Source organism: Malus sylvestris, chromosome 3 (genome assembly GCF_916048215.2).
Source record: "Malus sylvestris chromosome 3, drMalSylv7.2, whole genome shotgun sequence".
NCBI lineage: Eukaryota > Viridiplantae > Streptophyta > Magnoliopsida > Rosales > Rosaceae > Malus > Malus sylvestris.
The window spans coordinates 26509967-26522985 of record NC_062262.1 but is presented as its reverse complement, the minus strand read 5'-3'; the positions used below and the strand labels follow the sequence as shown (position 1 = coordinate 26522985).

The window sequence follows — 13019 nt, the reverse complement described above, 5'->3', positions numbered from 1 at the left end:
CAATTGTAATTCTTTGGGTAGCCTTTATGCCAATTACTCCCACTTAATCCTCATCTTTATTTTCATTTCCTCTGATATTTGAATAGGTGTCAGCTGGCTTGTTCTTGGCTGCATCAGTTTTGGCTGCTAGATTTATTGGGTTTATTGCTTTCATTGCAGTTACAAATTGCTTAGTCTCTTGTGAACCTTTCAGTGTTAAAACGGCCATAACCTCTTCTAGAAAAATGATATTAACAATATGTGAAATGCTCCAGAAAATATACATCCGTAGCTTTCCAAGAATATAAGGTTCATTCTCTAATTCATTTTGATCTGTTCACAACTTGCTTCCAAAGTCAGCTGACCTGCATAAGCAGTTTTGACGAATTTGTTACTTAAAATCCCACTTGTGCTATTTTTCTTTTCTTTGCTTGACAAATCCTAGAAAACACAAAAACAAAGTAAATAGCTCAAAAATATAAGGAACTAACTAAGAAAAGACAAGTGAATTTGATGTAAAATATATATAAATATGAGCTGATCAAATACCCCCACACTTAGCTTTTGCTAGTCCTCGAGCAAAACGAAGAAAATCCCAGGACGGTTTGTTACAATCTACCCCCCTTAAAAGAATTTCATCCCGAAATTTAAAATCACTTACTAAGCTGAACTACTCGAAAATAGGAAGAAGAATATATGTATAAAGAGAAATCAAGTCAAAGTGGGTGCTTCAAAGAGAATATGCCACGCCGTCGCGAGCGGGTTGCAAAATCCTCTATCATGCCTCCAAGCTCTTACTTTCTTCCCCATCAATGTAAAAGTAGAAACATACGTTAATAAGATATAAGGTCGAAAACACAAAATAGCTTAAGGTCAAAAGTAAGTACATAAAATACGATAACGTCAAAATAGATATGTACTAACATATAGGTCGAAAATTCGTGCTGAACTTAAAATTGAAAACGGAAATATTTCTCCCAAAACAACATCTAAAACAAAAAACTAAAGTAAAGGAAGTTAAAATACTTATATTGAAAACCAAAACTGAAAAAATGAGATTGGGTCTTGCCCAAGCATTCGTACTTCACATACTCCTAGAATAGATGTGTCTTTGGTTTGAGTCCCAAGAATAACAATTCCGTGACAGCTGCCGTAAACGAGTCTTCCTGCCCACTCGCTTGTCGAACCCAATGAATAAGTTATTGATATCACAGTTGGCCACCCGAATTATCGATCACACATTTGTCGTCTCGATAAGTAAGCAGTAATTTCCTAAGGGTGCACAATTTCACAAGTTGTAAATTCGATCCTCTGAATACCAATTCACAATACACCTCTGCCAACCAATGTTGCATGTAGAAAACTCTCGTATCACGTCGTAAAAATCGTCATACTCAAACCGAACAAAACAGAAATTGTCGTTGTAAAACTTTATCCAGCACTAAGCATCCTATCCTCCTCAGTTCTTCCAAATGTGACCAACTACTCCAGTGTTTTGCCAACGAATAACATATTTAAAACTGTACCTTGCGATTCAAGAGAAGTGGCTACCATGTTAGTAGCATACCTAAAAGCTCAAGCCAAGCAAGCAGAAAACGAGAAGTTGTCTTCCTAAATAAGCAGTATCTCTAGGGAGTTGTTGCAGTGCTCAAACCACCTCTCCATTTTTGCTTAGTTGCAGAATTCTAGTCAAATAAGGTCAATGTTGGTGGAAAGAAGAACTCACAAATGATCAATCTAAAAACCTCGAAAGAGCACACACCATTCGAGAAAAGTGTAAAGATCTTCCTATTCTCGCCTTGACCGCACTGTGGTGCCATTCTAGAGTGCACCAAATAGATCTGCTAGAAGTGTTTCGACATCCACATACTCACAACAATAAGGTTCGGTAGTGAAACAGTGGAAAGATACGTTGAGACGAACACATATCGTTGGAAAAGAACCGATGTGATGCCTATGAATTATAGTAAGATAGTGATATAATCCGCTGACCTTCTGTACTAAAACATTCATCTAACTCTTACTAAAAGACTGCTCAAACCTCACGCCCATGTGCTCGCGAATCGAATGATCCTGGTGCGAGATAGTGGAAAGCTGCGTTGAGGCAAACACAACACATCATCAAAAAGGTCTACTAGAGTACGATATGATGGTGATGAATTGTAGCAAGATAAGTTGGCTAACACGTGCCTATCCTGATGTTCGTGGAATATTGGGATTGGGGCATGTCAATTTGTGTGTTGATTTGAAGGGGCTTTGAATGATGCACTCCCTTCTTTATTTATAGCAGTGAACCCCCTTATGGCCGAACTAGAGGTTCACTTGGATTAGAACTCCTCATGCCAATCTGATCAAGTTTCGGCCAATCCTAACCCTTATAGGACTTTGAACCAAGCTCCTTAACGAACCAGATTCATCCCCTAATTCTAAGCATCATCAGCTTTAAGCCCTTAAGACTCATTATTTGCACTAGGGTTTGACTACCTCACCCTTATCTAAATCAATCCTCTTCGTAATAGGATTCGACCGACCTTGACTGAGCAGCCCATGATAAGATTCTAGATGAATGTTACAGGACCAAGAACGACTTTAAGCTCGGCAGGCCCAAACAGCAATTAAAGGAATTCTGGCTTCCAAGGTGGTCCTGATGCCTGACTTGAATGACAGGCTTGTGTTCCAAGTACTGCTCCTAATATCCTAGTACGAGAGCTTCATGTCTACTGTGTTTTGTTCATTTGTTAGGTTAATGGCGGCTCCCGTGGCCATGGTGACAACTCTTTGGTTATAGACCCTCGCATCCAAGACGCGAAAGTTGACATTGTAGATGCTTCTCGACACAACCACTTCTTCCAGTTCCAAGCGTGTCTCTTGGGTAATGGTGGGGACGGCAGCGTTGAGACAGTTATCTTTCCCCTCCGTGGTAAGACTCTTGCAGAAAAAAGTTGTTACCTAAGTTGCGGAGAGCCAAAAATTTACCGTCAAGCTTGACAGGCCAAAACATGTCCTTGTTGTTCTCATTGTCATGAAGCTCTGAGTCTGGCCATATCCAGTTAGGGCTTCGCCTCCAGAATTTTCCATAGCGATCGGATTTTATGCAAACGCTTCCATCCCCAATGTGGAAACCTCATTCACCACTGTGGGATCTCCAATGTCATCAGACGAGAACTGCAAGTAAGGGTGTTGCCAGATCCACCTGTGTTGAGGTACTTCCTGTTGTTTCCCTTGAGAACTATATGTTTGGGCAATACCAACAACGACTCCCAATCAACGATCAAACATGCATCGCACAACTCGCTGCTGGCCCCACTTGCTGCAATTAAGCAGGACTTGTAGGGTGGGCCATTGCACCATAAGCACGCATAGTTCTGAAGCTGGACATGACCAAAACGGACGTCTTGAGCAGAATTGTGTTCGTCCACGTAGACTGGCTCGAACAAGGTGCATGACCATTTGGATTCATCCTCCTGGGGTTCGTCAGCGCCGGCGACGATCCAATTATGGGTTTGCGACCTCCTGACCCAGTATTTATTGTTGTAGCAGCATCTTATGTGCTCCAGTCCCTTAGTAGCTCCACTACTCTTTGCCATCTCTACATGGAACTTTGCATACAGACTCACCACCTCTTCTTCGGAGAATTTGAGAAAGTCATGGATCTTATCATCTTCTTTTACGTAGCTCAAGTATTTGGCATTGTACCTTGATTGTAACACCACATACCTTGGCAATTCTGGCACCATTGTTGTTTTTCTCTTTCTTTCACTAGCTTGCTTGCTGTGAATTGTTTGAGAGAGTATGCATGCTAAAAACCGATGTCTTTCACTTATATAACCGACGTTTGACGCTAATGATGATTTTTTTTTCTTAGATCCAAACAATAGATTTTTCACTTAATTAATTGTACATCAGTTAATAGGATTAAGTCAATATCTATATATTTTTAATGATTATTCTACTAGGTTTGCTTAATTGAGACGGTTGGATTTTAATAATTCTTCTAACAACTATTATTGTAGTGATTATCATGTGAAAATACTTTTATGAGCTTGGAGATCGAAACAAGGACGGCCACCCATTTTAGGTAGTAGACCTTCACGTGGCGTAGATTTTGTTTTTCAATCGGTAAGGTTGTCGTTCGGTGAGACAAAACAAATAAAATTGGAAGATGGTATGCAACCAGAGGAATCCCACCGAATTGGGATCTCGGCCAAAAGGTATGGCATGCAAAAGATTAGTTATATGGCATGCATAGATATAAAAGGAAACCGAAAGAGAAAAAAAAAAAAAAAAAAAAAAGGGGGATTTGTTAGTACGTGACAGGTTGTCAGGTGTCCGAACTTTAACAGGATCATATAACTCGGTGGTGATTTCACTTCGAACAGACAGTGGGTTAAAGCAGAATTGGCTTCTCGCTGCAGAATAAACGGTGCCTCAACTGCATTTAATCTCAAGAATTTTCGACTTCACCGGAGCTCATCATGTTTGAGTATGATAAGACCCAGACTTCACCGGAGCTAATCATGTTTGAGTATGATAAGACCCAGGCTTCACGTCTTGCTCGATGTATTGATACAGTGTAATACTACAATATACTTTTCATTCACCAACCTTTCATCCTTCTTACAATCTCCTTATATAGTAACTAAGCCGACTTAGCTACTAAGAGACTGACTAACAACCTTATCTCGTACTATAACCATCTAACCAACTAACCAATTAACCAATTTGATAATGCTGACACATCATCCTAGTCAGCATCCTATCAATACCCTCCCTTGAAATGAGGCTTGTACAACAAGACTTAAAACAACACAAAAGACAGTACATTGAATCTGTAAACCATAAAGTCTGCAATACAAGTAATGACATTTGAGCAATTGAAGGGATTCGATTCTTCAAATCTGCATAAACCTCCCGCGTAGCTTCTTTAGCCGTGTGATTTTGCCATTGGACCAAAACCTCAGTGCTTGCTACATTCCCCTTCTTGACCAGCCTTCTATCCAAAATTGCAAATGGTGCATCCTGTAAAATCCCATCATCTGTAATTACTGGTAAGGGTACCGTAGGTTGAATATTTGGTCCCAAATGTTTCTTCAAACAAGAAACATGAAACACAGGGTGCAACTTGGATGTGTCAAGAAGGCGTAACTTAGCAACAGGACCAACTTTTGCCAGAATTTCAAATGGACCATAAAATCTAGGCTACAACTTATGGAAATGATGAGAAGCCAAGGATAGATGTTGATAAGGAACCAACCGCAAGTATACCAAATCCCCCACCTGGAAAACCCTTTCAGTCTTGTGTTTGTTTGCCTAAACTATCATTCTTTTCTGAGCAGCTGCTAAATTCGATTTGAACAAGGACATCATCTTATTCTGGTCCAATAAACTCCTGTCAACCATTTCCAGCTTAGTTGTTCCCGCTTCATACACCGGAATGTGCAGAGGAGGTTGTCCGTACACTACTTCATATGGAGATATTTTTGTAGCAGAATGAAGGGCTGTATTATAGCTCCATTCAGCCCACGGTAACCAGAGAGACCACTTTTTAGGTTGGAGACTACAAAAACATCTTAGGTAAGTCTTTAGACATCGATTAACAACCTTTGTTTGTCCATCCGTTTGAGGGTAGTACCCTGAGCTGTGACACAATGATGATCCTTGTAGTGTAAAAAATGCTTTCCAAAATGCACTCATGAATAATGGATCCCTATCACATATTATAGAAGCAGGCATTCCATGTAACTTGAAAATATGTTCCACAAAGAGATTAGCTATTGATGCTGCCATGAATGGATCGAATAAGGCTAGAAAATGGGCATATTTGGATAGTCTATCAATGATCACCCATATAACTATTTTACCTCGACAAGGAGGCAATCCCACTATGAAGTCCATTGATATGTCAGTCCAGATTCATGAAGGAATTGGTAGTGGCTAAATTAAACACGCAGGGGCTAAAGTTTCATACTTTTGCTCCTGACACACTTGACAATTTGCGACCATTTATATTGGTAGTGGCTAAATTAAACCCGTAGTGACACACTTGACAAGTTTCATACTTTCATACTTTTGCAGCAGGATGGTCGCAAATTGTCAAGTGTGTCAAGTGCGACAATTTGCGACCATTTTTTAAGACATATAAAAGGCTTTCAACGCCATTCATACTTTATCCAATAGAATGACCTTGAAAGCCTTTTATATGTCTTCAAAAATCCAGGGTGACCTGCAGAAGGGCTGCTATGATGTTCCTCAAACACAAGTTGTCTCCAAGAACTGTTGGGACTTAATACAATTATATCCTTGTGTTTGAGAAAACCATTGTCGACTTTGTATTTTAACAGAGTCAATGGAGATGAATCTGAGACATTCTTCACTTCTTGAATTTTTGCCAAGATCCAAGAGTCTTGTTCAATGTTCCTTCTCAAGTCATCTATCCAGCTAAGATAATGGTAGGAAATAGCCAGAGTTCTAACTGATCTATTGCAGGACTTGATTGAACAACAGATACATCTAGAGGAATTCTGGACAAGGCATTAGCTACTTGATTATCACATCCTTGTTTATATTGGATTTCATAATCAAAACCCAATAGTTTAGACACCTACTTCTATTGAAAATGAGTGTTAGCCCTATTTTGCATAAAAAACTTCAAATTATGGTGGTCTGTTTTAATGATGAAATGTCTGCTTACAAGGTAAGATTGCCATTTCTTGATTGCATGTAATATAGCCATCATCTCCCTTTCATAAGCAGATAATGATTGATTCCTCACACTCAATGCTTTACTAGTAAATGCAATAGGTTTGCCATTTTGTTGCAAAACAGCTCCAATGCCATAACCAGATGCACCACTTTCAATTATAAAAGGTTGGGTGAAATCTAGTAAAGCTAGTACCTGAGGTGAAAGCATAGCCTGTTTGAGTGTGTTGAACGCCACGGTGGCTGCTTTACTCCATTTGAAATTATCCTTTTTGGTAAGGACTATCAATGGAATGATAATCTTTCCAAAATCAGGAATGAATTTCTTGTAATATCTTGTCAAACCAAGAAATCATCTTAAGGCTTTCACAGTAGTGGGAGGAGGCCACTTAGCTATAGCATCCAATTTGGAGGGGTCAGCTGCAACTTCTTCCTTTCATACTATATGTCCCAAGTATTCCACTCAAGTTTGCCCAAATGCACATTTAGAATGCTTGACAAAGAGAGTATGAGACTGTAGATTCTCAAAAACCGTGTTAAGATACTCCAAGTGCAGCTCCCAGGTCTTGCTCTCTACGAGAATATCATCAAAAAACACCAAAATGAACTTTCAAAGGTGTGGCCTCAATATCTCAATCATTAAGCACTGGAAGGTTGCAGGTGCATTAGTCAATCCAAAAGGCATGACTAAAAACTCGTAATGGCCATCATGAGTTCGAAATGTTGTTTTTTCAATGTCATCCGAATACATCCTTATCTGATGGTATCCTGATCTGAGATCCAACTTAGAAAAGAATTTAGCTCCAAACAGTTCATCCAAGAGTTCATCAATCAATGGAATTGGAAATTTATCTTTAATAGTGATGATGTTTAAATTTCGATAATCCATGCACATCGTCTAAGTCCCTTCTTTTTTCTTAACTAGAATGACTGGAGAAGAATAAGGACTATTACTCACTCTGATAAAACCAACAATCAACAATTCTTGCATACATTTTTCAATTTATGTCTTTTGCAGAGGCCCATATCGATAAGGTCGTATACTTGGTGGTCTACTTCATTCGATTAGGGGAAATATGTGGTCATGGGACTTAGGCGGAGGTAATGCACTAGGAGTGAGGAATATCACTTCATATTGTTGTAAAAGTTGCCTTAATTGATGTTGTTGTACGAAAGAGAAAGTGTCTTCTTGCTGTTCAACTACTTAAGGTTGCAATTGAAACAGAAATACCCCAATTGATGGTTCCTGCAATAATAATCTCTCCATCTGAAATGCAGTTACACCCTGAATTTGATCCACAGAAGTTTCTGGACTGGAAATACAATAAGTTTGGTTGCCTTTCTGGAACTTCATGTAAAGCTTGTCAAAATTCCATAACACAAGGCCAAGTGTCCTCAACTCAACCATTGTACTCCTAATACTATATCACAACCCCCCAATGATATAGCATATAAATATGTGGTGCATTGGTAGTCTTGAATCTTAAGTGGCACAACCCCTAAGGTGCCCAAGGTAATGACTTTACCCCCATCAGCTATCTTGACATTAAAAGAATGAGTGGTATCCAACTACCCTCTAATTCTCTTAACCAATGATAGGTCAATGAAATTATGAGAGCTCTCTAAATCAATGAGTATAACCATTGATCAATTCTTGATCATAGCACAAACTTTCATAGTTTTAATTGACTTCGGATGAGGGGTCCCAAACAACGCATAAACAGTTATCTCAGGCTCTAAATTCTCTTCTTCTATTTGTTCAGTTTCCTTATGATCTTGAATATCATTAAGCAACAATTGTTTTTTCTCACATGAATGGCCCCTACTGTATTTCTCTTTACAGTGAAAACAAAGACGATTTTTTTGACAAAATTCTACCTCCTCAGAAGTTAATCGACGCACATTATTATATTTGTTCTTAACATCTCCAACATGTATATTAGTAACATTGTATAAAGGAGATCTCACAGGAGTAGCATCATAAGATCGAGAGAAAGTTTTAACCTTTAGATCTGAGGGGTTGGCATCCAATTGCTGGGCGTAGGCAGTGGCTTCTAAGATATCCTTGGGCTTCAAGATCTTGACATCGTGCCTTAATTCTGACTTTAAACCTCCAATGAAGCATGATTTCAAGAGAGAATGGCTCATGTCTCGAGTTCTGTTAGCCAATCTTCTGAATTCCAGAATGTAATCTCTTAAAAGACATCTTTGTCTCAGCTTCACCAGACTTTCCGCTGCATCTTCGAACTCGGAAGGTCCCAATTCTTGACAAAAAGCTTTGGTGAAACCCTCCCAAATGGGGTACTTTGCAATGCAATTAGCTCATTGGAACCACTATAATGGCTTTCATTCGAAGTGAAAGGATGCCATTTTTACTTTCTTGCAATCTTCGATGTTGAAGAATTCAAAATAGTGATATGCTTCATAAATCCAACTCAAGGGATCGTCACCATCAGCAAATCTTAGAAATTCCATCTTAAGAAATGGAGGATGTTGAATCGATGTATTGGGAAGATTTTCTTAGCGATTCAGAATGTTACCCAAATTTGGATCCACCCATGTTCGCCACATCAGATCTGAATGTGTAGCGTCAGAAGATTCACCAATTGATCCACTACCCTTCGCAAACAATGAATGCAATTATTGCAAGATCAAATCGTGAGTTGCTCTGAATTCATTTCTTGATTCTGCGAATTCGACTCTTGACTCCTTGAATTCTTTCTGGAAATTTGCAAATTGGGCTTCAAGAGTTGACACCCGAGACTCCATGGATTTCCTAGAAGCAAGGCGAAGCATACACGAGGAATGATTAAGCAGGATCAGATGCACTGGCTCGATACCAATGATAAGACCCAGACTTCACGTCTTGCTCGATGTATTGATACAGTGTAATACTACAATATACTTTTCATTCAACAACCTTTCATCCTTCTTACAATCTCCTTATATAATAACTAGGCCGACTTAGCTACTAAGAAACTGACTAACAACCTTATCTCTTACTATAACCATCTAACTAACTAACCAATTAACCAATTTGATAATGCTGACAAATCATCCTAGTCAGCATTCTATCAAAGTAAATGAAAGAGGATAAAGTTATTGAGTTCGGTCACGAGCTAGAGAAAAATGATTAAATTCTTTAACTATTCGGCATACAAACTTAAACTCAAGGATACTAAGAGCCAAGGTTCGAACCTGATTTTGCATCATCGACTCGTTTAATTGATGTCGTTTGGTTTTAATATTTTTTCTAAATATTATTATTGGATTATTGTAGTGACTATCTTGTGAAAATAATTTATGAGGTTGGAAGAATAAAATCCAGAGAGAAGATAGATATCACAAGGAGTCAATCAAATCAATTAGACTGATTCAAATTCAATAGAGAAAACCATCCATTATCCATTACTGTTAGTTTGTTTGAGATCCATTTGTTGATGAACGATTACTCAAGTGGTGACAAGAATTTTTCAACGTGGCATCAGGGAAGAAAGGATAAAAGATGCCATCCCACGTGAAGAGCAGTGTTGAAATTACAACGTATATGAGTGATTCCACTCATAATGCGCAAAGGCCTTTTATGATGAAACTCAAAATCCAGTTGTATATATGGTCAATTTGAGACAATATTAATGTGATTAATTGTCAGTCATTGACCCAACTCTTAATCTTAACATCTTGAATATAAGAAAGAAAAAATACAAGAAAAAACACATATATTAAAAACCACAAACTATCCAAGAATGACTGGACAAACAACATAGCCAGAAAGCAGTAAAATTTTCAAATTGTGAAACAATGCATACACATTGTCGATACAAATTTCCGCCATTTTTAGTCTCAACGAAAATGCACCTGTAAAACAACGAACACCATTGATCAAGAACCTAAGCCTTACGCGCCTGCAAGGTGAGGGGGGGTTAGGCCAATGGATCTCCGATGCCTAAGTCAGTTTCTCTGAGAGAGTAAAGTGTTTAGTGCTTTTTAGGGGTAGCAAAAGCTCTTTCAATTTGGTAGAATATGGAGTATTATAGGGATAGGGCCGGCCATAGTGTTAGGGTTTTACCCTACACGTGGCAGCATCCTATTGGCCAAGGTTTATGGAGAAATATTGTCAAGATATTAAATAGGAAATTATATCTTAAGATAATGGAGTAATTATCCCTAATTGATTTAAATTGGGATTACTTACTTGATTGGAGTCAATCTTCAATTGGGAATGTATTAAAGATATGATTTGGGTAATTAATCCTTATCTTTAATGCCTTGACTTTTCCTTGCCATTAGCATGTGAGCTATGGGCAGTCATATTCAGCTGTTGAGACCTTTAAGGGTGTGAGCTGCGTGTGGGAGTATTTGAAGAACCTGCCCAATTATTGAGGGCAATCTTGTCTTTCTTGAGCAAAAGTCCATGTGTCACCTCTAGAAATTTTGGGACTATTTTAGGCTCCACAAATGCCCTACACCTGGTGGGTTGCACGTAGGAAAATGGCAATAGGTGTAGAAATCCCAAGCTGCATAGGCTTGTAGAGTTATTTCTCAATTTGAACTTGATCTCCTTCCATGATTTGGAGATAGACTTCTTCTAGGAAAAGGAAACCAATTGCCCCCAATACCTATTTAATTCAGCCTTAAGCAGGGGATTAAATCAATTTGGAGAGCAATCATCATTCCAACAAGGAATAGAAGCCAAAGGAAAATTTTCTTCCTCCTCCCCTACCTTTCTTCTTATCTTGCCCTTGCAAAGAGTCGTGTCTCGTTATTGTTCTTCTTCTCTATGCCGCACTAAGGTAAAAAAAATTTAAACTTTCTTCTTCTTGAATTTTTTGGTAGTCTTGGGGCTAGAAAAATTGGCTCGGCGAGGGCTAAGGGTGTGGGTGACACAAGGCAAAGAAGCCACGAGGCTACTGTGCACAATAGGCAACATGGTGGTGTGGAGAGGCCGAGGTGGCTGGACGCTAGGCCAAGGTGGCTGAACGCTAGGGCACAGAGAGGCCGACTTTGACCGGGCTTTCGGGGCTCCTGGGCATGGGCCCATGTAGGCGTGAGGTGAGAGAGTGTGAGAAACCAGCATATGTCGGCTCTCGGGTCTTGGCAGCTTAGGTCAAAAAGCCTGTGCCTGCTTTGGAGTGCTGGGCACACGAATGAGGAAGGAGAGAGTCTTGTGTTGGGCGTGTAGGAGAGAGAGTGAGGGTAAGGTCGTGAGGCCTGGCGCTGGGCTCGACAGTTTTATTTTATATTTTTTTTAGCTGCCTTCTAAATATTTTCCTTCATACTTTTTGTAGGGACTTTGAGATGTCTTCCTCCGATCGCAAAATTGACAAATATCCTCCACCTTTGTACCATCAAGGTAGGCTATTTCAAGGTTGTGTATGTCAAGATCAATTCCGACGAGCTATTTCATGATTTTCTTAAGGCGTACAAGCATGCGATTACATCAGGGGTTCGCGTCAAGCGGGTGAAGGATGATAGTGGCCATGAACCGAGTGGCTACCAAGAAAAGAGCTATCAAATTTCATCCATATTACTTTGTGTTGGGATTTACTTTTCCCATGTTGTGTCTTTTCCAGAAGGTGATCTGCTCCATGAAATGCCTGCTTGCTCAATGTTCCCCAAATGCAATTTGTGCGATGGTGGGGTCCTTCAACTTGAGCAGGTTCTTTGATCTTGGCTTGACCATAAATGAGTTCAGGTACTTCTTTGAAATCAGCTACAAGGAACACGTGAGGCAGCTAAGATCTCGCCATAGACTGCTCAATGCTCCCTACAAAGGTGATCATGATTGGGCGATGAACACTTTAGAGGTAAGTGGAGATTGAGAGTTTGACTCATTTTCTGAGCTGCGTGTTCCAACTGTCTTTATTAGTGGTAAGTGAACTGCTTCATTCTTAGCCTGTTTGAATTTTTGTTGAGCTGCTCTATGACTCCAGTTTACTGATCGTCTTATTTACTCTGTGTAGATTCAAAGTTTGGCTCAATTTCAAGAACTTCGGCAGATATGAAGAAAGTGCACATCGCCTTGGCCATTCCTGCTGAGTACCGTGAATGGCGCTAGCTTCTCAGTCATCTTCGTTGAGATAAAGGTCGGCTGCCTCCGAAAAAAGAGATAAAGTGGATAAAGGATGAGGCGTTTGCTCGTCCGATCACTGCTGTATAGCATGCTACCAATGAAGGTGGAAAGAAGAAATATTCCTCACCTACTTGTGAGCCTTCGACCGGGAATAAACCAATGACTTCTTCTGCTGCTCGCAGGAGCTTATCTACTGCTGAGAAGCTTGTCATCGATTTGACTTCTCCAAAGGGGATGAAAAAGTCCATTGAGCCTGAGCCTGTGAAAC

At 39.6% G+C, this 13019-nt stretch overlaps 1 protein-coding gene and 1 long non-coding RNA gene across 2 annotated transcripts; both read right to left on the bottom strand.

Annotated features, from left to right (window-relative positions):
• Positions 1 to 3107: 3107 nt before the first annotated feature.
• On the bottom strand, positions 3108 to 3716 carry LOC126617106 (uncharacterized). The gene has a single exon (XM_050285164.1). The coding sequence runs from the start codon at positions 3714 to 3716 to the stop codon at positions 3108 to 3110; it is 609 nt and encodes a 202-aa protein (XP_050141121.1).
• Positions 3717 to 4556: 840 nt separating this feature from the next.
• LOC126614419 (uncharacterized) lies at positions 4557 to 9661 on the bottom strand. Its single transcript, XR_007620375.1, has 2 exons — positions 8683 to 9661; positions 4557 to 5617 (listed from the first exon to the last, which is right to left on the bottom strand). It is a non-coding gene; the product is annotated as an uncharacterized LOC126614419 (long non-coding RNA).
• Positions 9662 to 13019: the final 3358 nt, after the last annotated feature.

Coding starts and splice junctions, on each gene's coding strand:
- LOC126617106 (XM_050285164.1), bottom strand. CDS start 3,716: ATGGTGCCAGAATTGCCAAGGTATGTGGTGTTACAATCAAGGTACAAT.